This window comes from Myotis yumanensis, unplaced genomic scaffold, assembly GCF_028538775.1.
Source record: "Myotis yumanensis isolate MYYU_CA2020_CCGP unplaced genomic scaffold, mMyoYum1.0.hap1 SCAF_19, whole genome shotgun sequence".
Lineage (NCBI taxonomy): Eukaryota > Metazoa > Chordata > Mammalia > Chiroptera > Vespertilionidae > Myotis > Myotis yumanensis.
The window spans coordinates 9,312,691-9,337,429 of NW_027223770.1; the positions used below are offsets into that span (position 1 = coordinate 9,312,691).

At 39.7% G+C, this 24,739-nt stretch overlaps 1 protein-coding gene across 7 annotated transcripts in view; it reads left to right on the forward strand.

Annotated features, from left to right (window-relative positions):
* Positions 1-24,739, forward strand: part of HECTD4 (HECT domain E3 ubiquitin protein ligase 4) — a 154,194-nt gene that overhangs the window by 62,170 nt on the left and 67,285 nt on the right. For 2 of the 7 annotated variants that reach the window (XM_070399372.1, XM_070399373.1), the window contains exons 10-29: positions 494-607; positions 1,329-1,469; positions 3,595-3,827; positions 4,198-4,343; positions 5,635-5,705; positions 6,564-6,669; positions 7,189-7,309; positions 8,029-8,157; positions 10,111-10,235; positions 12,504-12,657; positions 13,155-13,255; positions 15,234-15,432; positions 17,533-17,679; positions 18,812-18,916; positions 20,037-20,200; positions 20,660-20,893; positions 21,845-22,037; positions 22,216-22,320; positions 23,044-23,132; positions 23,500-23,675. In XM_070399372.1, coding sequence (XP_070255473.1) covers positions 494-607; positions 1,329-1,469; positions 3,595-3,827; positions 4,198-4,343; positions 5,635-5,705; positions 6,564-6,669; positions 7,189-7,309; positions 8,029-8,157; positions 10,111-10,235; positions 12,504-12,657; positions 13,155-13,255; positions 15,234-15,432; positions 17,533-17,679; positions 18,812-18,916; positions 20,037-20,200; positions 20,660-20,893; positions 21,845-22,037; positions 22,216-22,320; positions 23,044-23,132; positions 23,500-23,675 — 2,853 coding nt within the window. The remainder of the gene's footprint in view (positions 1-493; positions 608-1,328; positions 1,470-3,594; positions 3,828-4,197; positions 4,344-5,634; positions 5,706-6,563; positions 6,670-7,188; positions 7,310-8,028; positions 8,158-10,110; positions 10,236-12,503; positions 12,658-13,154; positions 13,256-15,233; positions 15,433-17,532; positions 17,680-18,811; positions 18,917-20,036; positions 20,201-20,659; positions 20,894-21,844; positions 22,038-22,215; positions 22,321-23,043; positions 23,133-23,499; positions 23,676-24,739) is intronic. The other 5 variants (XM_070399375.1, XM_070399374.1, XM_070399376.1 and 2 more) reach the window with 5 other exon arrangements.

The window sequence follows — 24,739 nt, forward strand, 5'->3', positions numbered from 1 at the left end:
ATTATCTCCACTTGCACATGAGGAAACTGAGAGGTTTAGTAAATTTCCCAGGATCACACAGAAGTGGTAGAGCTGTAATTCAAACCCAGACACCTAGAGCCCATGCTTGTCGTCACTACATTATCCAGCGTTAAGGGAAAAGGCCAAAGCGTCTCCAAGTTTTAGAGTCCCTGCTTGGAAGGACAGATGTTACCTTGTGATTTAATGATCACAACTCCTTTTGCTAATCTATATTGAAAAAAGCCTTTATGCAAAAGTGGCCATTTAAAAACCACTTTCAAAAATATGGTTCACTATTTAGGAAGATATTTTGTCACAGTTTTCTTTTCGTGGTCTTAATGTGTGTATTCTGTCTCCTCATTGTTACCATCAATAGACAACAAAAAGGGGTGATTTTTATGCAAGTCTGGCTAAGAGTCTCAAATTTAAACTTTGAAAGTAGACAGACCACCATTTTAAGGCTTATTAAACAACTTAATGTTTGTTTCCAAAGTCCTAGCTTCAAGCTTGGTGTATAATATTTCGGATGGTCAGTTCACAAGTCGAGCCGATCTCATAGATGCTGCTGGAAGCTCACTGGGCCGTGGTGCTCTTGTACCAGGATTGGGTAAGAACTAAATGCCCACATCTCCTTGGAAAATTCAGAGTTTTAGCAGTCTCTCTCAAAAATCTTGCCAATTTCCTGTGGTATTCCAGTTTCCTTGAAGGAAAGATTTTTTTATAATACTGTTTAATGGGGGTTAATATAAGAAATTGCCATGTGAAATTCCTCTGCATAAATTGCTGTTGCAGATACTGTCCATTAGGTTGTGTAATGATGCCTATAACAAACTCTTTAAAGTTCATGCAATTAAAAGGTTTATTTCCTGTGAGGAATTGGTATACTTCTTATTGTTCGAAAATGAGCATTATGTAATATTTTTCTCTTTACCTTGGCTCCTAGGAAGCTCATATCTTAAGTTTTGGGCTTAGTTACTAAGGCTTTTATTGGGTATTATGTTAACTAGTCCTATTATATCTGGGTTTTAATGTAAGCCTTTTAGGTCTTTTTGGGAATTAAAAAGGTCACATATAAGTCAGTTACTGAGAGCTGTCTCTTCCATGAGACTTATTCGATTTTCACATAGGAGTTAAGCAAAGTAGAAATTGAATCCTGCTTTTTTGTTGAGCCCCAGTCTAATGCTTTGCCAAGTAAATATATGGTAGTAGGTGTGGATTGTCAGCATTGGGGAGAACCCTTGCCTTTCCATTCTTTGGCAGTGCTTATGAGAACTTTGTATACAGCAGGGGATGACATGACAGTTGAATAAAGAATGCTGTTTTTATAGGTGCCTGTTACGATACAGTAAACAACATGCTGTGGACCTGCTCGAATGACTATATCGATCAGTGGTGTAATCCTGGGAACCAGGCCTTCCATTACGTCTGCCAGAGACTCGGAGTCAGCCACATCATCACCGAGCCCAGAGGTGAGGTGCGCTCAGTCTTACAGGAAGAGATTTTCCTTAAGAAATAGAGTACAGCAGCATGAGGAAGTGAGAACATGGCCCAGGCAACAAAATGGGTCAACAGCCTTCCCTCTTGGAACTTAGAAATCTATCCTTGCTATCTGATTGGTTTATGATTAAGGAAATAAGTTTATAAATAATAGAGTTTTTGAGGTAGTCCATAGACGTTTTTACAGGAAAATTACGTTTCTTCTGCATTCGTCAGAACTTTGGCACAAAAATTGCTTCTTTATTTGTACTTGGCATGGGATTATATGCTATTATAATATTTTATATTGATAACTTACTTGTACATAAGCTTATAATTAGATAGAATTATCAATAAAGGATCTTTATATTTCTTAATATTAAGATTCTTAATATTAAGTTAATTTTTCCTCAAAATGTGTTTATTGGCGTGGTTTCCCACTCCTCTGGATTTGGGTGCTTTTAGTGCTGCTTTTCCTCCTGTTGGCTGACAGGACAGTGGAGCAGCCAACACACAAAACCACCGTTTGTGCTCGACTGAAGAAGGTGGTGACTTCATGCGTTCTGGGCATTTCCCGTCCATGGAGGAGGAATTGGGCTCTGTACCAGGCCCCTGTCTCCTCTGCTCCTCTTCTGGAAAGGGAAGGAGGTGGTCCCTAGTGAGAGGCATGTTGTCGTGGGGAGGTGTCACTGCCAGGAAGCAACATTAAGTTAATAAGTGCTTACAATCTCCTGGCATTGAAGTCAGCTCTAGTGGTTTGCAGGGGTGAGTAGCTCAGCAAATTATCCCCCCATAAAGCAATGATAAAACTGACAAAGAATCAAAAACAACTATTTCTAGGCTCTGGAAATTGACAAAGGCATACACCAAATTGAGAAGTGGGTATCCATTAAAAAAAAAACAAGAACAAAAACAAACCTGAACTCTGGGTTAGAACAGTGGAAGTCTGTGGTGTTCTTAGCTGGGATGCTCCCATCTCTCACCTCAAGCTTGATCAGCTCAGTGATTCCACCAGGTTGGGGAAGATTGTGTAAACCAGCATCTTTGCGGCCAGAGGGGGCTGACTTGATTCGGAGCAGAGCTTGGGGAAAACACATGCCCGCAGCATTCTCAGTAAAGACTAATAGTATGAACTTGAATTCTATTGTTGTAAGATCAGGGACTCAGAAGACACAGAATCAGTGGGCCCCAGTCTGGTGTTAGGATTAACACGAAATCAAAAAGTTTAGTTTTAGCAAAGTTTACCTTCTCTTCAGTTTCTTTGAGTCTTTTTCTCATAGTTCCCAGTGCCCACAACCCTTTTGCAGCTGTAAGGTTCCCCCACCCAGGGCTGCCTCTCCAAGATTACCTGCTTTCTTGTTCTTTTTAGGCAGTTTATTTCAGCTGTTTTAGCAGAAAAAAAGCAATCTTTTTTTTTGGGGGGGGGGTACTTTGCCTATTTGAATTTTCACCTCCATTCCTTGAATTTGTTATTATATAAGATGCTTGTCAACCCTCACAAGGTTGGATCAAAGGCTATTTAGGCTGTGGTGACTAAATGAGGTAAAAATGTTGAGGTATTGTGGGAGGAGATATTTCTGAATCAGGGAGAGATGGTGAGTTCTACCATAGAGGAGCCATAGAAGATGGAGAGATTTTATTAGGATGATTACCAGCATGGGCTCTGAGTTGAGATGGCCTGAATTCAAGTCTCAGCTTTACCACTCATTAGCTTTGTGACCTAGGGTGAGTTACTTAACCCCCCTGACTCTTGATTTACTCCTTTACAAAATGAGGCTAAAATAGTCTAAGTTTATAATGATGTTGTAAGGTAATGCATGCAAAGCATTTAGCCAGTTGTTAAGATATAGAAAGGGTGGTAGCTACTTATGCTCTAAAAAAAAAAGGAAATTCCCAAGTGTTTTCACCCCAGGACTTTGTCAGGGAGAAAGATTCTCTAACAGTAGCTGAAGCGACTGGAACCAAGATACTCTCTTCGTGAGCGTGCGTGCGTGTGTGTGCGTGTGTGTGTGTGTGTGTGCGCGCGTGCGCGCACACCTTTTGTAAGTCAAAAGACTGCTCTGTGGGGACTGCCCACAGAGATGTCTTTCCTCACTGAGTTTCCTTTTTATTTTCTAGAAGAGGCTATAACCACGAATGAGGTTATAAACCAATTATTGCACCACGTTGGTGCGATGTGCATACACCAACTCAATCTTCTTGCTACCAACCCAAACCTTCCAATCACAAGTGTCCTGGGCAAACAGCATCCGATCGAAGCTCACCATCTCAGCAGTATTTGTGACATTATGGAGAAGGCCATGGTTAATGGAGACACCTGTATCATACGCTGCATTCTTGTTGTCTTTCAGGTAAACACACTGTTTTGAGATAAATAAGATATTAGAGAAAAAAAGAAACACATACCTTGGCTTCAGCCAGCTAATTTCTACCAGAAGAAAATTTAGTAACATTCCTGTTTTTCATCTTACCACATTCTAATAATATAACTAGGATTATCATCATATTCATTGCACAGCAGTTAATGGAGTATTGCTATATGTAGTTCATTGTCACTGATCTATGTATATACAATATTTACTGTAATTATACCATTACACAATAGAAGAGATTGTGGTTAAAAATCTATTCATAAGAATATCTACATGTACTCTCTCCAGAGGGATAATTTTATCCCCAGTAGAATGAACCCTTTTAGATATGCCCTTTATGTTTCTGTAGGTGGTATTTAAATTTTTCTTCAGCCCACAAACTGAAAGGAATCGAGACATTATTCGACGGTCAGGATTGCTTCTTTGGCAGCTGTTGATGGCACCAAAAGATCAAATTTGCCTTGAAATTCAGAAGGAAGTCTGCCTTGCCATCAGGTAATCAGCAAGTAATTTCCATAGCGCTCTCTTCAAAATGCTTCCCTTGCATTGCATCATGATCTTCCTGGCCAGCTGGTAGCATAGACATCTCTTCCCCCATCCCATCCATCAGAACCTCGTGAACAGAGGATAATTCAGCTGGACAGAGGCTATGGCCCCACTCCCAGAGGACCTACGCCATCTGTGTACCTAATGTCATCATTGGATCTTACAAAAAAAAAGACACAAAAAAACCCATTAAGTGGATGTTTTGATGGTTTATAAGTGGATGCTTATCTCACTTGGGAGAAAGTGTGGCAGGGTGGTTAAGAAGCCGGCTTTGGCTACAGGCAGACCTGGGTTCTAGTCTTTGCTCTGCCATTTACTGGCTATAACCTTAAGTCTTCTCTTTCCTCCATTATAAAATGAGCATAAAAATAGGTTTGCGAGATTTTAATAAGATAAGGCCTGACACAAAGTTAAGTGCTCAACATGTTAACCTTTTAAAAATCTACTTAAAACGTTGTTAGTCAAGAGGGCAGAGTTATGGACCATTGTCTATTATGATTTAATATACACATTAGTACAATGAGCTTTTATCCAGGATTATAGCCTTATTATGACCAAATATAATTTAGTGACCAAGAGAGAACTAAGTGCTTGGTCTGGAAGTACCATGTGACAGGGGTGAGCAAAGGGTAAGGGCAATTTTTCCTTCCACAGTAGATCATGCTTTGGGTCTCTTTTTGTTGAGACCATTAAGACAAAAATTAAAATCTTGTACCACAAGACAGCTTCTGGGGCTAATGGTTATTACCTTTCACTATCTTGATGGTAGTGGTGCTTTCATGGGTATATACATAGGTTAACGTTTAACATGTATACTTATTACATGTTAAATCTCATAAAAAAAAGAAAAAAAATTCTGGTGCTATTTGCAATACCATTCTTGGGAAAAGCTGAGAATTAGAAAGTCCCCTTCTCAAAAGCTATTTTGGAGGGCACAGTCTGCATATATAGCAGGTTTGACTCCATTGATTTTTTTTTATAGCGCAATTCTCTTTAACTAGTTCTGCATCTGGCCTCATTGAAGTTATCATTTTGGTAACTCACAGACAAGAGAAAGATAGGGAAACCATCAGTGGACTATATCACAATGTGAATTTAGATTCAGCTGCTTTTTAGTGATGAACTGTCCCTCAGAGTGTTATGTAACCAAACTGGCATGTTTATAAAAATAAAAGTTTAAATAGAGTTTGGGTTTTCTAGAATATTTGTCTAAAAGCATTTGACTTTTCTGTCATTTCAGCTCTGGTTTAAATATCTTGTACCCAGGTGAAACTGAAATCAATAACTTACTTAAGCTGGTCTTAACAGAAGGTGAGAATTATTCTTTAATTATCCTTGAACTACCATCCTTTTTTTTGTCCCTAAGGAAACAGCTGGATAGTAAGATAATAGATTTTTTTCCTTCATATCTGTTAGTCAGCATTAATTTTTAAAATGTATCTACACATATGCCAACCCTTCAACTGGATCGGAAACAGGAACCATGTTTTATGTACCTTCAAACTCTATAAACCTTTCTCTCTCCTCGGCTTAGAAACTGTACCTGCTTGTAGATTTTTAAGGAACATTAAAGATAATGACTTCTTGGGGACTTCTAAGCCAGTTTTTTCCCACATATTAAAATACAACTTCAGCCCTAGCTGGTTTGGCTCAGTGGACAGAGCGTCGGCCTGCGGACTGAAGGGTCCCAAGTTCGATTCTGGTCAAGGGCACATGCCTGGGTTGCAGGCTCAATTCCCAGTAGTGGGTGTGCAGGAGGCCGCCAGTCAATGATTCTCTCTCATCATTGATGTTTCTATCTCTGTCTCCCTCTCCCTTCCTCTCTGAAATCAATACAAATATATTTTTTAAAAATGTAACTTCAAAGTTAGACTGAACAACAAAATTCATCATGCCGAAGACACTACATTTATAAGCAACATTAATTTAAGGAGTTAGAAGTCACACTTTGTGATATATCAATGGGGTAACTCCACTTAAATCAGGATGCACCAGTTAAATAAGTCACATTGGCTGTGATGTGTTCTTGTCCCTTGCTTGTGTAAGGTAAGTACAGGTGTTGGGTGCTAGGTTATCGACAGTCTGCTCGTTAAAAAACTTTCTTTAAAAATAACATCCTTTTCTAAGTGTAAGTACCAGGGTTGTTTATGGAGCTTTGTTCTGTGTTAGGAGAGAGAAACAGTGGCCTCTCCCAGCTGCGGGATGTGATCCTGACCAATTTAGCTGAGCAGCTTCAGAACAACCGATTTGGCAGCGAGGACGATGATCATTACAGGTGACACCAGTTATCTTAGTCACTGCTAGCTCTTTCTTTGTGTTTTTCTCAGTAATTAATTTACACTTAAATGTGATCAACTTTAGTCTCCTATAATATCTAGTATAGCTAGCACGTTAAAGTTTAAACCGTAGATCAGTCGTAAGACAATAACAGTTGCCATTTAGCACGTTTCAGTTTTATCAGTGATGTAACTTGGGCCTAGGGAAATTTAGCATTGTTTTCCAAATTGCTGGTTTGTGAGAGGGTGAGGGTGTGGTTAGAACTGGTGAGGGAGAAAGGTGTTGGGTTTTTTTGCTGTTTATAAGATACTTGGATTAGGTGCTTGGATACCATTTTGTTGCTATTAGTTTGATTTAGATAATATACCCAGCTGTTAGTATCATTAGTAAGATGATTTGCTTCCAGACCAAATTAGCTTTGAATCTTCTATTATCATCTTATGCCAGTTGTATAAAATGTATCATTTTATTACTAAACCATCAGTATCTTATTGTTACATTTTTCCTGCATTTAAAGACTAAATGATGAACTTTTACACTACATTCTGAAGATTGTTGTACGAGAATCCTGTATCTTAATCACCAAGTGCCAAACTGTCTCTAAAGATGATTTTCAAAAGCTCCTTTCAACTGTGCCTGTAAGTAAAAATGTATTTATCCAGTTTGATTGTTCTAGAATTTAGTTGTAATTTTGATGTCATGGGAGGAGGTGAGTGCAGTATCCACCTACTCCACCATCTTGACCAGATCTCAGTAAAAATGTTTTTAATTAAAGTGAAATTGAACCCAGTGTTTCTGTTTTCATTTTCCTGTGTTGAGGTATGTGCATACAGGGTGGACATAATTGATGAAGGTCCATGGTTGGCTGTGCTTGTCCTGGAAATGTAGAATTAGACAAATGCTCTTGAAATACTTTCTCTAAAGATGATGCCTCCTGCTCTAAGTGTCTTGTTTTTGTTTTGTTTAAAATAGGATTTCTTCCCAGTTAATTTGAAATTTAGCATTGTTTTCTAAACTGCCAGTGTTTTAGTGAGACTGTTAACCAAAATTCTTTTAAAGGTTTTGGTAGAGTCTTCTCAATGGAGGGGAAGGAGGGTGGGGAAGAAAATTATTAAGAGGCAAAAATTCAAGTATGTGAGTGATTAGTGAGAATTATCAGAAGGCAGAAAGTCATGGTAAATGTATTAAATTCTGTGTCAAAAGCCAAGTGGAAAAAATCACCTGAGAAACTAACTTAGTCTGTTTTCTGTACTCTCTCTTTTGCTTCCCTTGTGGAAATGTTTTAAAAACATGTGGATCACATGATCCCTTCTTTCAGTAGATCTAGATCATTTAAATGCCCTTATTTGTATTGAAGGCTGCATCCTCCTGCCTGCGTTATCTGATGGCAGTTCAGAACCACCTTCTCAGTAACACTATTTTGATTAAACCTGATGAGAATGATGACAGTGACAACTCCTTGCAGGGAGAGACATTGAAGGTACAGGTAAACACCAAGCTTTATTCTAACGATGCTTTCTACCCAGCACGTAAAGCACAGCTTAATTGGCTAAATCTCTGTGTATTATGATGTCGGATTTCACCATGTGGCTTATATTTTTGTGAGAGGTTTTATTGGGCCACTCATTTCACAGATTTTATGTCATTGCACAGTGGTTACCATATTTGTGACACTCTCATAATGTGTCATTCCATGTGCTCCTGTCAGTCTTTTCATGTCTTTGTTCATTTTTATCTTTTTTTAAAGAACTATGAAATATGGCTCTTACAAGTGATCTCATATGCACCTGAAAGTTTTATATATATATATATATATATATATATATATATATATATATATATATATAAATAAATATAAGTAAATCCAGGGGCATAACATTTTAAACAACTTTGACATTTTGGCCGGTTTATTATTTTCTCTTTTATTCAAATAACTTTAAATAGATGATAATTTTCTCACTATCTTCATATTGAATAATTTTGAACCTTATATAGTTGGTTTCTTTTTCAGTAATTACTTTTAAGTTAGCTTCTGTGTAAATTCAATAATTTGTTTGCACATGGCAATTTATAACAGTCCAACAATTTTTAATAGCGTTAAAATTTTGACAGATGCTCAAGGCTGTATTTGCATTGTTCTTCAGAATTTCATCTTTGTGGGACAATTAGAGAAATCAGTAAAAAATTGCTTCTTCCCTAAAGTGTTGACCAAACACACTGAAAAATTAACCAAGGAAGCCATAGTTAAAGATAAAATTCATTACACTTTGCCCTTTTCTTACTCCTTGATGTATATGTACTATGTAAATCATACACATGCTAGTTCATATTTATGAGTTTATCTCATTATATAATCAGTTTTTAAATAGGCAGAAATGCATGAATAAATCATTTAACTTGCTGATACTATTCATTACCTTCTCTTGCCTTAGTTTCCTAATCAGTAGAAAAGGACAATAACATCTCTGTTGTAAGGTTGCTGTGAGCATTAGAGACGAGACATGTAAAATACCTGGCACTGTGCTACCGCCAGGTGTGCAGTCAGCAGATGACGGCTCAGATGGTCAGTACCACTTAAACGGCGCTTTATCTCGTCTGGTCAGTTCAGAATTCTCTTTCTCTTAATAACACCAAAAAAGAAAGAAAAAGACCCCACAAAATTCCAACAATGAAAACCAGTGTTTTCTATTTGAAAGGCTAAATTTTATAAATTCTTAACCCATGGAAAGAAATAATCTTGGTAAAGGCAGAATAGACTGGGTTGTTTAGTATTTCTGGGAAAAATAAAAAACACAGATTTCATCTAATGGGTTAGTTTGGTTGTATTTTTTTAATAGAAAATAATTGTAAACTAAACATTCCTATGACCTTAATTAGTGTTTCTTACATTTTTTAGTGTTTGTACCCCCATGAACTCTCTAATAATTATTTTTAATGTTTAATAGCCTGCTACTTTAATTTTTAGCTCAAGTGTAATGGTTTAAAACATTAAGTGAAAAGGTCACTTGTACTGTTTCAGAATGTTGTGTTTTGTCTCATTTTACTCACCGCCTCTACATGCGCCTTTTACTGTTCTGTTTTTCTCTTTAGCTATCCTCACACTACCCAAGGCACTCTTCCACGGGACACTTTCTGGGCTGGCCACCGGGAGCTCCCTTGTGCTGGAGGGGATGGGAGAAATGCCTTTCTCCTGGGGACTCGCGTCCCCCCCCGCCCCTCCCCCCAGGAAATACTGCCTATTTCTGTCAGCACTCCCGACCTTAGCCTTCCTAATCAAATTGCCACTTCCCATTCTAGCGGAACTTACTGCTTTGGGCTTATTCTGGCCACCTCATTATTTAATTTGGAAATGCATCATAAAATATGTCATTTCATGTTGTCATTGTGAGTGCATGTTCATACAAAGCTTAAAAATAACACTATGGTATTTTCTACCTAGGAGCTCAAGGTCAGTATTCTGGCTCTTGCCACCCAGATCCTGACTGGATGTGATGAAGTGTTGGAAATGCTACAGCAGGTCACAACCGCCCTCATAAATAGTGACATACCTGACCGTGAGCAGAGGTGAGGAAAAGGATTGTGAACTGTGGCCTGCTGCCCTTCAGGAAGAACTACTTGCTTATGAAAGTGAAATCTTTTATCAGATATTCAGTTAGTATACAGGGTTTTTGTGAGAATAAGTTGAAAGGGCAGGTGTTTCAAAGCCAAGTGCAAAAGAACTCTTTAATGGTAAAGAGTTCGATTCCGGTCAAGGGCACATTGCCCAGGTTGTGGGCTCGATCCCCAGTTGGGTGTGTGCAGGAGGCAGCTAATCAGTGATTCTCTCTCATCGTTGATGTTTCTATTTCTCCCTCCCTCTCCCTTCCTCTCTGAACTCAATAAAAATATTTTTTTTTTTTTTTTTAAAAAGAGGCATTGCAAATTCTTAAAAAAAGAAAAGAATGTGTCTAGGTAATCATTTCACAATATACAGATATGTCAAGTCATTACATTGTTCACTTTAAATTCATACAATTTTATATGTCAATTAGATCTCAGTGATGGTGCTTATAGGTATGATTGGGCTAACAGTCATGAACTGAGGGTAGCAAGGCTGTGGGGGCAGCATCATCTCTGACCTTCGGGTCTTGTACCTTCATTAGTCCCGAGCTCAGCACCATGTGCACTTAGTTTCTCATGATAAGTACCTTAGGGAGGTAGCAGTGACTTAGTGATGCCAACAATTAACTGCTATGCAAAGGATAACACCGACAGGATATCTCAGATTTTACTGCTCCAGACATAGGAGTGACCTATATATAGGATGAACGTCTCATTCCCAGGAATAAAGCCTTTTCTCAGTACTCCCCATTAAAAATTCTGCTGTGGTTTGCTGTTAAAGATGACTTACATACCATGCGTGTTGATGGTTTTAACGTTAGAGATGCTGCTCTAGAACAAGCCTGCAGTGTAACGTTTCCTTCAGGCTCCCATCTGTCCCCACGCCCCTGTTTCTGAGCCTCTCCCAGGGAGTAGGAGGGCAGGTTGGAACTGAGAACAGTGTTGCATTTGGGCTTGTTAAGGCAGGTAAGGTCCACTGTTGGCAAGTGGTATAGATCAGCCCTGGGAGGAGATACAGTCTGAGAGCCTGGGAGATCTGAGCTCTGTTTCTGGTTCCAATCCCAATATCCTAAGTAGTCTTAGAGAACTTACCTAACCCACATCTTTCTTTGGGTAAGTCACATATCTTAATTCTTCTAGCAGAAGATTAGGATGTTAAGAATATGAGTAGGTGCCCTAGCTGGTTTGGCTCAGTGGATAGAGCAATGGCCTGCAGACTGAAGGGTCCCAGGTTTGATTCTGGTCAAGGGCACATTGCCCGGGTTGCGGGCTCGGTCCCAGTTGGGGGTGTGCAGGAGAATCAGTGACTCTCTCTCATCATTGATATTTCTATTTCTCTCTCCCTCTCCCTTCCTCTCTGAACTCAATAAAAATATTTTTTTTTTAAAAAAAAAGGCATTGCAAATTCTTTAAAAATAAAGACTGTGCCTAGGTAATTATTTAACAATATACAGATATGTCAAGTCATTACATTGTTCACTTTAAATGTATACAATTTTATATGTCAATTAGATCTCAGTAAAATGGGGGGAGGTGACTTTAAAGTCAAATGAAAAATCTGCCTGCCTCTGTACCCCACACGAGCCAGTTTCTCTAGGCAAAAGTGGGGATTACTTCTGTGGGCAGGTGAACTGGTGGTATAGCCACTCATTTTCTTGCTGTCAGAGACTCAGGGCAGCCCCAGAGCCAAGGGAGCTCTGCAGATGGTAGTTACCTAGAATAGCCATTTGCCTACCTAGGAGACCCATTTATTTCTTTTTTAAAAATATATTTTATTGATTTTTTACAGAGAGGAAGAGAGAGGGACAGAGAGTTAGAAACATTGATCAGCTGCCTCCTGCACACCACCTACTGGGGATGTGCCCACAACCAAGGTACATGCCCTTGACGGGAACGGAACCCGGGACCCTTGAGTCTGCAGGCCCACGCTCCATCCATTGAGCCAAACCGGTCAGGGCTAGAAGACCCATTTATAAAGCGCTTCAGAGGTGCTATGAAATTCACCATGTAAACATTTTGTGTGTGTGCAAAATCATAGGCTGAAGAGGAAATCTATTGAGATTTCTGTTTCCTCTCTTAGTAGTAGAAGATGGGAAATTTGTGAATTAAATTGCTGTCAACTATAAGTGCTTCACTAATTCAAGAGAATTTGTCAGATAAAGATGATGTCAGTTGCTTTTTCACATGCTGGGGGATTACATAAGCAGTGCATTTTCTTGACATTTTTTGTAGGTTAAAAGGCTTGGAACAAGTTACTAAAGCTACCATGCTTGGTCACCTTCTTCCAGTGCTACTGACTTCCCTGATGCATCCAAATTTGCAGACTCTGGTCATGGCCGACGCCCTGATGCCTCAGCTAGTGCAGCTGGTACTCTATACCAGTCAGGTACGATGCTTGGTGTGCCCGCGTGCACTGCTCTGCAGCCATGTGCATTTGCTGAAGGCAGAATAAATATAACCATGTCTCTCAGAAGCCAAGGGAACTAACAATGGAATGAAGAAAAACATCGTGTCTTAAAAGTAAACTGAAACATTAAAGGAAAACATTTTATTTGTTTGACTAAATTATTTACTGCAATCTTTTAGCAAATACTAATTGCTGGTCAGCTATATAAGTGCTAATCTACAATGCTACTGAGATCCTGCCATGATATTTCGTCTTCTGAGTTCTTGGTGGCTATCGGTAACCAATATAAATATGTTCCATTCCAGCATTGATTAAAATGATGTTAAATGGTCTAACTAGCAAAGCATTTTTTAGTGAAAGAGGGCAGACTAGGATTGCAAAAAGATGATTTAAGTGATAATTCTAAGTTTGGCTCTGGTACCATCCAGATAACTGACGTAAGCACTTTAAGACATGATGATGGTTTTGTGTTTCAGACGGCTTTGCTGCTTAAAACCCAGTGTCCAGTTTTTGCCGAGGTGGGCTGTTCCCCATGTGGTGCATCAGACCAGAAGGGCAGGCTGTTCCCTGATGAGAGGTGAGCGATGCTGCTTCCTCGCAGGAACCCCTGCTTTGTTTTCTTCTGGTGAAAGCCTAGTGCTTCTTTTACAACAGTGATTTTTAGCAAGGATCATCTAACCAAAAAAAGAAAGAGAATTCAGGGACAAAATTTTACGGATAATTATAGAATTGCTTTGTAGTCTTATAGGAGCAGGTTAGAATAAATTTTTCCACTGATCAAGAGATTAGTTCAGAATTGACAAATTGTCAAATATTAATGATGAGGATGTAAAACATTATGACTTTGGCAAACAGTTTGACAGTTTCTTAAAAAGTTAAACTTATATGACCCAGCTATTTCACTTCTAGAGAAAAGAAAGCATAGATTCTGACAAAGACTTGTATTGAAGGTTATAACAGCTTTAGTTAGAATAGCCCAAAAGCAAGAAACACCCCAAATGTCCATCAACAAGTGAGGGGATATATACACACATTGGTATAAGCATACAATGAAATCCTACTCAGCAATAAAAAGGAATGAACTATAGATATATTCAACAACATGGATGAATCTTAGACTACTTATGCTGAATGAAAGAAACCAAACCCCCACAAAAGGTATCCTATATAATAAAAGGCTAATATGCAAATCGACCGAATGGTGGAAGGATCAGTCGCTATGACACACACTGACCACCGGGGGTTAGTGCAGAAGCTCAATGCAGGAGCTGCCCCCTGGTGGTCGGTGCGCTCCCACAGGCGGAGTGCCACTCAGCCAGAAGCTGGGCTTATGGCTGGTGAGCGTAGTGGTGGTGGTGGGAGCCTCTCCCACCTCCGCGGCAGTCGGACATCCCCCAAGGGCTCCCAGACTTCGAGAGGGCATAGGTCAGGCTGAGGAATGACTGCCCCCCCCCCTCCCCCCCCCCCCCCACTTAGCTGCTGAGTGCACTAATTTCATGCAGCGGGCCTCTGGTATACTATATATAGTTCTATTTATATAAAACTCTGAAAAATGCAAGCTAATTTCTAGTGACAGAAAGCAAAGTGGTCTGGATTATCAAGAAGAAGGAGGAAATTTCACAGGTGTATCCATGTGTCCAAACTTACCAAGTAGTACACTTTACATAAGTGCAATTTGTTATATGTTAATTACATCTCACTAAAGTTGTCTTTAAAAGCATTGATCAGAAAGGAGGGACTTCAGGGTTTCTCTAGAGCAGTATGCTATCCAAGTGAACTTTCTGCAGTAATGAAAATGTGTATTTTTGTTGTCTAGTATTGTTGGCGACAGCCACATGCTGTTATCTAGTATTTGAAGTGTAACTAATGTGACCAAGAAATTAAATTTTAAATTGTATTTAATTTAGATTCAATTTAAGTAGCCATATTTTGACTAAGTAACTACCATATTGGATAGCACAGAGATGAAAGAGAAGAATTCCACAGCAGCTAAGTGCAGGATTGGGAGTTTGTATCCCACAACCTGGGGCTCTGACGTCCTTGAGAGATCAATTATAATAGATAAGAGGAACTTTGAAGGTACTTTTCTGTAGTAAAAATTACAGTATAAAGTAGTTGCATAGACTTATGGAGTTTTCAGCAATTGATGTTCAGATATCAACAAAAGGAACCTTTCTAGGATGCTGATCATGTGGGATTTGGAAACTGGCCAATTTAAAAGCTTACAGTATCTTCTTTTTTTTTTTCTGAGTAACTTTAAATGAGAGTTGGCGAGGTCTCCTCTTGGGTATGATTTGGACTTCCGCCTTGAAAAAAGAGATGGAAATGCAAATATGTTGTATAACAACAATAAAAGAAAAGAACCTTATATGTAGGATTTTTTAAAATGTTTCTGATCGCCACTGATATCAAGCATCCAAAAGCCACAATGTTGTCATACTGCATGCTGTGGAAAATTAAAGTGACATTTCTTAACCTATTCTATTTCACTATGTTAATTTTCTTCTTCCTATCCTTGCTGCTAAACTAGTCATGTTCTCTTTGTCTGGTTGTAGGATGCTGGAAGAGAAGGAAGAGCCAGGCTTTCTCACTGGTTTAAAGATTCCTGCTCCATGGGCTGCTGGCAAGACTGTGGAAACAGTCCATCCTGTCAGAGACAACTATAAATTTAAAGAGACTGTCCACATCCCAGGAGCCCGCTGCCTGTATCTTAGATTCGATAGCAGATGCTCTTCACAATATGACTATGACAAAGTAAGCAAGAACCGCTTTAGAATTGGTTCCACCGCTAATAAGCTGATTATCTTTATATGCTTCTTATTTTCTTTTGCTGCTTGTCATCATTCTTGACGTATTTCTGTCTGCAGATATCTCTTAGGAGAACTTCCCTAAGATAATGCCTTGAAGGTAGTGATTGGGAGAGTCAAAAAGCCAGCACCTCTGGGGTCTAAGAAGTGTTTTAATGACATGTTGAAAGTTGGGCTTTGTAAGCTTTCAAAGTTTAGATCTGAGTCAAAGGAAATTTTTCTTTTTGTTCTGCTTACTTCCTGCCTCCCTCTGCTTGGAATTCCTGTAGATGTGTGTCCATTCATCTAGAAAGGTCTTACTGCCCAATTCTTGGGGCTTCTCATGTATCTTTTGGGGAGAAGGTGTCCTTTTAGAAGGGTTAAAGGTGTGTTAGGGCTTGTCTTTGTTTAGGTTATTCTTTGCCATTGTCTCAGGAGACTACACCTCCACATACTTGGAGGAGGTGTAGTTTCCAACCTGGTGGCCAAACCAAATTATAAGTAAAAGGAAGTGTTTAGGGCTTGAGATGTTTTCTTCTGTTTATAATTGTTACATTATAAACCATTATGCTGAACTTATGAGGAAAGGCTAATGAAATCGTGATATGTAACATATAAAAGAACAACTGAAGGATTATCTAATAGCTTTGTACTTACACAGGACTATTTTTATGTAGATTGTTAGCTGTCTGTTATATCTCTCCTTCCTGAACTTTATAAGGGCAATTGGTCTTATATCCCGAGGGATACTTAGGTTAAGAATAAAGGACTTCTTAACTGAATATACAATGAAATAGTAAAACACACTACTGGCAAATTATGGAATCCTCTTCCCTATTATCTTTAGGCTAGTGAAGATTCCCAGATGTCAGGAGGGACTTAAGACTTGCCCCCAAAATCATCATAGCTGTAAACAAGAGAATTTAGAAAATAGTCTTTGGTGGGCCTTTCAAAAAATAGATTTAAAAAAAAAGTGGCATCAGTCTACACCACTTCATAGCCCCTGGTATCAGCTACCCCCATGTTTTAGATTCAAACGATAATGACTATTTAAAATAGAAATGGAAGAGTTGCCATTTTAGTTGGTGTCATTAAGTTTCTCCATTAAAAGCCAGTAATTTGCAACTTCTGATGGATGCTGACCTGCACCTGCACTAGATACTAGTGTTAAATGTGGAGGTACAGGGATGCTCACTACATGGATAGAAGAAACATATACTTTTCCAGTGGTCCCGCTGGTGTCAGGAGGGTACAAAGTCACAAAATGATAAGTGTCCAGGACTAAAAGTGCAGCTTTTAGATCCAAACTGATCTCTCTGATGCAGTCAGAGGCTGTCAGTACATGTTGGAAGACAGGATTTGGTATTCACAGTAGCCAGAGCCTTATTCTTCCTGTGAGAGTATTTGAATGCCACACGACCTCTAAATTCGGAAGGTGGTTAATTGGCTATCAGCGAAGAGCCTTTATTGAAGAAAGGCATTGATACATGAAAACTGACCCAAGAAGCAGCCCCCTTTCTGCCCAAATCTGTGTCATTTTCTTTTTATACCATGAAGCAACATTCTAAGAATATATGGCTTATTTTCAATTTGTTGCATTTTTAAAAATCTCATTCATTGAGGTTTTTGAGTTGTTTTGTTTTTTGCTTTTATTTTGTTGTTGTATGAGATATAACCATCTTTTTACCTGTATTTGCTCACTTTATTAATTTTGGGGAGGACTTAAGGGGGCAAACTGTACCTTTTATTAATGAATTATATGTAGTTATTTAGGATTCAAATAGCTATTTTTTAAAAATATATATATATATATATGTTAACTGAGTATAACTATTTTAATGTGAAGTGCCCAAGTCAATTAAATTGTGATAATATTTGCTATTCTGTAGCTGCCTTGTAAATACCAATGGTTGATTGCATTCAAACTAATATCAGTTGTACCTTTAAAAAAAAATCAGGGAATATTAGTTATATTATGACTTCAGTGCCTGGTTATAAATGTATTTTTAAACAAACATTTTCTGCAGCCTTTTTATTTGTAGATGTTGTTTTTGTTTTTCTTTTACAGTCTAACAGTATATTTTCTGTTTTGAAGTTGGTGATATACGCGGGGCCTAACACAAACAGTAGGAAGGTTGCTGAGTATGGAGGCAATACACTGGGATATGGCAGCCGTAGTGTCTTAGGAACTGGTTGGCCGAAAGACTTGGTGAAGGTATGGTATCCAGTCACATTCACTTCATAGAAAAGAAAAATGAACTTATATTCCTCACAGGCCCAAGTATATTAACTAGAATTCCAGAAAACTTTGCCACGGGGGCTTTTTTGAGGTGGGGCTACCTTGCCAGGCCTGTGAAGTCACTACTTCATTCAAAATGACCCTCCTTTCCCTTGCAGGGCATCAGACCCCTGTCCACTGCAGAGCCTGTCCCACGGGTTACTGCATGGACTGAGGTGGTCACAGCATTTCCTTCCCTGGCCACTAAAAGGACTGCTAGTTCTTCCAGCTCACTTCTTCTCTGAGAAAGGACACCCTTATTGTGGCTGCCCTGGACCCACAGGGCCATTGAAGTTTAAAAATGTGGAACCAATGTTTGCAGATGAATTTGGGCCTTAGGAGCAAAAATGATCCATTCTCAGACTGATAAGATTTGAGCCATGCTCTGTGATCTGGGCCCTTGAAATACAACATACCTACCTAGAACATGAATATGAACTGAAAAACCCATTAAGACCCCCAAACCTCTCCCAAGTGTGTTCCCAGAGCCTTTATCTCATATACATTATGTGCCCTCTCTAATTCAGCCACAGACAATGAGTTTCTTCCAGAGGGCTAGTCCCGAGCATCCGACGCCAGATCAGCACAGCACTTTTAGCTGTTCTCTTTTCCTGCCTTTTGATTCTCAAACACTGTGTTGGTTCTACCACACAGAGCAGGCTCTTCCAGCACTGCCTCTGTATTCTGCACGACACGGGCCATTTGCTTGCCTTATTGGCACAAGTGAGGTGGTGATGTGAAGACGGGGGAGGAGGGCAGAAAGAATAGACATTTAAGGTATTTATTAAAATTATGCTTAAGATTTGATTCATCTTTACTCTGATCCTGCTATTGGGCAGTTGTGATCCACTTCACAGATGCCTCGTCCCAAAAGCCACCTGGGCAGGATAGACACCTGAAAGGTTGATGTCCAAATGAGAGGGGATGGAATTTGAATTTAAAAAGCAAGTGAGGAAAGGAGTGAAGTATTGCTGTGGTCCTTTTGAAAGTAAATCTCTGAAATTCATTGCTCTCTTGAAAACTGTGTGTCTTGTTTTTAAAGTGCATTTTCCCCCCCTTAAATTTTAAGGTGGAAGGAGATACAGTCACCTTCTCCTTTGAAATGAGAAGTGGCCGTGAACACAACACTCCTGACAAAGCCATGTGGGGCTTTGCTTGCACAGTTCGAGCTCAGGTACTTGACTAACCTCTGCTGTGGACATAGTCCTTTCTCCTTTGTGCCTTGATTGCATACATCATATTTGCCTTGGAAGCAGGGCAGAATATGAGTCACTGTTTCATCCATCTCTTCCATTTGAAAGGCGTAGACTACTGGTAGTAAGTGGTGGTTTTGTGGAATAAAACTAGCTGTGACCTCAGATCCATTTAGCAGCACAGAGAACCATGGCCAGGGCTCTGTCTTCGAAGCCGGGAAGAGGTGATCTGCCTTCAGAGTCTTTCCATAGGACGAAGAAAGCTTAGACACTAAGCGTTTGGACTCTGGGTTTTAAGAGTAGTAGGGTCAGATTATTTTCATCCTAGTCCCAAAGGCTCTTCTTGCTAGACTAGGTCTGTCTCTGATTAATTATTTGTGTTATACTCTGTGTACAGGTTTTATCTACTCTTTTTAGCAGTGCATAATAGTTATTCCCCACCTCCCTCTGACCCCGGAATCTATGTAAATAAATTATTTTCCCACCTAAAAAAAACAGGAGAGGGAGGAGTAGGAGTTTACTAGCCCCTCGAGGTGCCTGATTTGTACAGTGTATTTTAAATTGGGGATCACTTAAGGTTAAGCAAGCTAAGACTCTTTGGAGTGGAATTCTCTGCTAGAACGTAAGCGCTGAGAGAGCAGGCATCTTTATTTTGTTCTCTGCTATATCTCAAGCTCCTAGAGCAATGGCTGGTACACAGGAGGTACTCAATAAATATTTATTGAATGAATCCTCTGTCATCATTGACAACATCTTGGTTTGAGCACAGGATGGAGGTGACAAAACGAAATAGTGACTTATACCCAGGTAGGCACAGCGGAGGAGTTACCCAAACACTCGTGCATGGATCTGTGCTGTTTCTAATATGGAGTCTTATTGGCTCTTCTCTCTCCAGAACTGTGTTGAGACTTCACTCTGTGGTCATTCCAGTGCCACCATCTCTCTGCTCATGGTTGGGTGCTGTCCCTTTGTCCCATAGCAATGGCACTTGATGCTGCTCTGTGAGCCCTCTGGTTGGGGACAGTGCAGTGTGGTGAGTGCAGGTGGAAGGGCTCTGCCATGTGCACTGACCAGTGTGGTTTGCCCCTGTCTGCATTGTAGGAGTCTTCGGAGGATGTGTCAGGAGGCTTGCCCTTTCTGGTAGACCTGGCTTTAGGTCTGTCTGTGTTAGCTTGTTCCATGTTAAGAATCCTGTACAATGGACCAGAAATTACCAAAGAAGAAGAAGCCTGTCAGGAGCTATTGCGGTCCAAACTTTTACAAAGGTAACAAAAGGCTCAAATGGGGCTGGTTTTGCTCACAAAGGACAAATGACTTGATGTGGAAAACGACTTTTAGTGTTTCCCAGATGATCGTGCCTACTGCCTGACAATCCTGTGGATGTCATTGTGTAATTAAATTAAAGGATCCCCAAAAGGATGGGTAGATGGATGATAAAGCAAATAGGGCAAAATATTTATTTGAGAATCTAGGCGATGGGTATATGGCTGATAACCATGTAATTCTTTCAGCTTTTAAAATGTTTTAAAGTTTTCATAATGAAATGTTGGGAAGGAGGTAGATTTCCAAAGATGTGGTTTTGTATAATATGCTCGTTTTCTTTAGAGCATATTTAAGTAGTGAATAAATACATAATGTGATCCTTCATGTTTTATTTGTCTGCAAACTTTAAGTAGCTTTCCAGATGGAAGAGGAAGTGCAGAACCTCTTTTCTGTCTGTTCAGGTGCCAGTGGCAGGTGGAAGCCAATGGCGTGATCTCCCCTGCCCTTACTCCAAGCCCGTCTCCATTGCCTCTGACCATTGAGGAAGACAGAGAATTCACCTACCCCTCTGACGTCCTCGTGCCTCCAGTTGGAAGCTACTTTGACCTGCCCCGGATCAGGCTGCCTCCAGGAATCATGATAAAGCTCAGGGAAATTTCTGGGCGTGCTAGACCTCAATTTAGACCAAGCATAAAGTATGTTTCTGTATAGCATTTCATTTTTCCAATGAAAAACATGTTTAAATAGTTGAAGGGGGGTAACTTTCTTATAGTCTAGCAAATGAACCTTTAATTTAATGTTTATTTGATGATTGTTAACCAAGTATCCCAGGTGGTATTCTGCTGTGGGCTTGTAAGTCAGCAGTTAGCATCACCTGGGAACTTGTTAGTTCTTGGGCCCCATTTCACACCTGCTGAACCAGGACCTCTGAGGATGGGGCCCAATAATCTGTTTTCACAATTTTTCCATATGATTCTGATGCATGCTACAGTTTGACAAGTTCTAGGTTTTTCTCAGGTGGCTTTATCTTCTACTTTCATTTCCATAGAGTCAAGTGGTGTTTCTTTGTTTTTGATGCCTAGAGAGATGGTGAGGGAGGGGTCTTTATTCTAGAAGTCTTGCAGTTACAGATGTCTTCATGGTATTCTTGTTTAAAGTGAACCCTATTTTGCAAGCCTCTGCTCTGCCTAAAGAGGCAAGATTGCCTATTTCAGAGAAAAATATAAAGAATAGATGACATTTAAAATGAAAAAAATACAGAAGCACCATTGCTTTCAGCCCAACATCCATACACACGAAATACTACAAGCCACAAACTTCATAAATTAATTGGCAGATAAGTGGTGCCAAACGTCTTTTTTTGATTCTGACACCTCTTCCAGCTCTAATGTGACTAGAGTTCAAAATGTATGAATCATAGAAAGTGAAGTATCATTCATTTTGATTTTCAGCTTTATCAGCCAACGTTAGTTTTATCAGTTAAATATATTTAATTATTGCCAACTTGATAGGAAAGCCATCATATAATGTTCATGCCTCGTTATTGGAATAGGTGTGGTGAATATTTAATATATTTACATCAAAGCCTATGTACTGGTAAGTTGAGCACATGACATATCCTTGACCACTTTCCCTTGTAATCACAGAGAGGTAATTCAGCCAGATGTGATGGAGGAGATGGTGGTATCATGTGTGATTAAGCACCTGAACTTGGTTGATGCACTGCAGTCTCTCATAAACTTCCAGTATCAAGAAGAGCACGCTGAGGAGTATGACTTACTGTGTAAAATTATGGGAGAGACCTTTAAGAAACTCAATGCCATGGAGAGACAACTGCAGGTAAGGGAAAGCTAAACACCAACCTATAGCTGTTGGAAATCACTTCATTCCTAGACATGTAAGGAAGTTTACAAAGTGACCTGAATGTTTATGACGATCAGGACTAGCACTCGGCATCTGTAGGCCGCACGCGTTTCCCGTTTGCACTGATGTTCACGCTGTTTTATTTCAATGGCAGAGTGTTGCGGAATTGGAACAGAAATGGCAGAGTGAGGCAGAGGAAGCCGCGCAGGGGAAGCTGGAGAGCAACACGCCATTCTTCTACGACTATCACTTCAACGAGGTGCGAGTACATGCCGCGTGCACAGAGATAGAATCAGGTCACTTCCTAAAATGTTGCACACCCCAAAATGCACCCATTCTTTAAAAGAGTTAAATAAAATGTATTAGAACAACATGTCAATACAAATAATAAATTACTTCTTAAGTTATTTTTATGGGAATGCACATGTTGACTCCCTTGTTTTAAAAATATATTTTTATTGATTTCAGAGAGGAAGGGAGAGGGAGAGAGAGATAGAAACATCAGTGATAAAAGAGAATCATTGATTGACTGCCTCCTGCATGGGGCCTCCTACTGGGGATCAAGCCTGCAAAACAAGCATGTGCCCTTGACCGGAATCGAACCCGGGAACCTTCAGTCCGCAGGCTAATGCTCTAGCCACTGAGCCAAACTGACTAGGGATTGTTAAGTTGTTTTTTAACTGATTAATAGTGTTATAAAGAAGCTAGCATCATTATCAAATTTGCTTTCAAGCCTTAAAAAATCAAATCAATGGCAGAGTTATAAGCACTGAAAAAAAAAATCCTCAGAAAGTGGCCAATACCATTTTTAATCACTGAAGTATCAAGTGATAATTTACAAATGTGCTTCTGGCATAGAAATATGGACCAAAGAGGGTGCTTTTCCCCCTGAAATTTATTTTCTATTCCTTTTAATATGTGCAGAAAAACTCAGTCTTTGCAGATCCTACATACCATCTTTTCTTGATTTTTCCTTCTTTAGAACAAAGTGAAAGAACTAGAACTTTTGTGTTCAATGAAGGAAGTCTCCTTTGATGGAAATGATCTTGAAAACATGGTCCTATCACTGAGGTTAGTGATGTTAATAACTATGCAAAGCTCATTTATTCCCTTGGTGCTCAAAAAATGTGAAGATCTCTAGTCTCAACAGATATTTTATAAAATAGTGTGTACTCACGAAATACTTTAGACTTGTGAATTTTGATTTTAACCTTCAAAAGTTAGCACCATGGCATTTGAAACTGGGCAGAAAGAACTAAAACTGACCACAGTTTTATAGCCCTGCTCCCCTCTGATGGGGAAAAGGGGAGGTGAGCAATATTGATCAGTTGACTTTTGCTTAGTTTCCCGTCTATCTTCTCATATATTTTGTAATGAAAAAAACTTTGGATTTGGTAAACTAGAGAATGACTAAATGCACCTGAGCCTTTCTTTATAGGGAGAAGTTCCTACAAGAAGTGAATTCTCTTATTCAGAAACCCTCGCACCCACTGGCTAAAACGAAGACATTAGTGAAGAGCTTAATGAACCGAGCCGAACTCTTGCTGCATGTCACCATTGCGGCCCATTCTGGCCTCACCAGAAGCATCTCGGGGACCCCTGCAGAGACTCCGGGTACTGCTCCAAGCCAGCCCTGCACAGGCTCTTTGCACTAGCCGGCTCACAAAATGTGCATCAGCTACTTTTAAAAAAATCACTCTTGTGTACTCTCAGAAAGGAAGAAAAAGGACATTTTAACATTTTTTATTTTGCCTTTTACTTTTTCCAGCCACAAAATGCTTTTCATTGAATTCACGTGGTGTTTTGTGAGGCAGCTGAGCACCGGGGATGCTTCCTTGCCTGCCTCTTCCATTTTTCTTGAGAGCATCCTAAGGAGCCCAATGACATGTATTTTTATAATTTTATGCCCTTTATTTTTAGTTGATGGTTTGCCATTTTCATAGTAACATATATAACTAGGTAGTCAATATTGTGAATCTTTTTTTAAAAATATGTTATTGATTTCAGAGAGGAAGGGAGAGGGGAAGAGAGAGAGAAACATCAATGATGAGAGAGAACCATTGATCGGCTGCCTCCTGCATGCCCCACACTGGGGATCGAGCCAGCAATCAGGGCATGTGCCCTGACCAGGAATTGAATTGTGACTTCCTGGTTCAAAGGTGGATGCTCAACCACTGAGCCATGCTAGCTGGGCAGTGTTGTGAATCTTTTAATGCATCATATTTTCCCCTTGAAACTGAGTTTGCATTTCGGTTCCCCCCCCCCCCCACCTCCCTTTGCATTTCGTCTTTTAATAATTAGGTGGAATCTTCTAGCATGAATTTCTACTATTAGATTTTTCCCCCTGATCCCATTCTAATTGTTAGCCTGAAAAAGTGTTTCTCAGGGACATTGAGTCTTCTTACTTAAGTGGGATCACAACTTTGGGCATAGTCCAAAATAACAAGTGTTAATTCTTCTCCTGAAAACACAAGTTGAGTAAACATATTCTTAAATGAAAGACTGCGTGTAATCCAGCCCATTACCTGGTGGACACTATTCAGCAAGCAAACTCGTTTGCAATCAGCTGATTGCCTAGGGCTCCTCTCACTTAGGAGAGAAGTCTAGGCTGACTCCCAGGTTTCTGACCCTCCCCATAGGCTACCGCTCCCTGAGAACATCAGGGGAAGTGTGCCAAG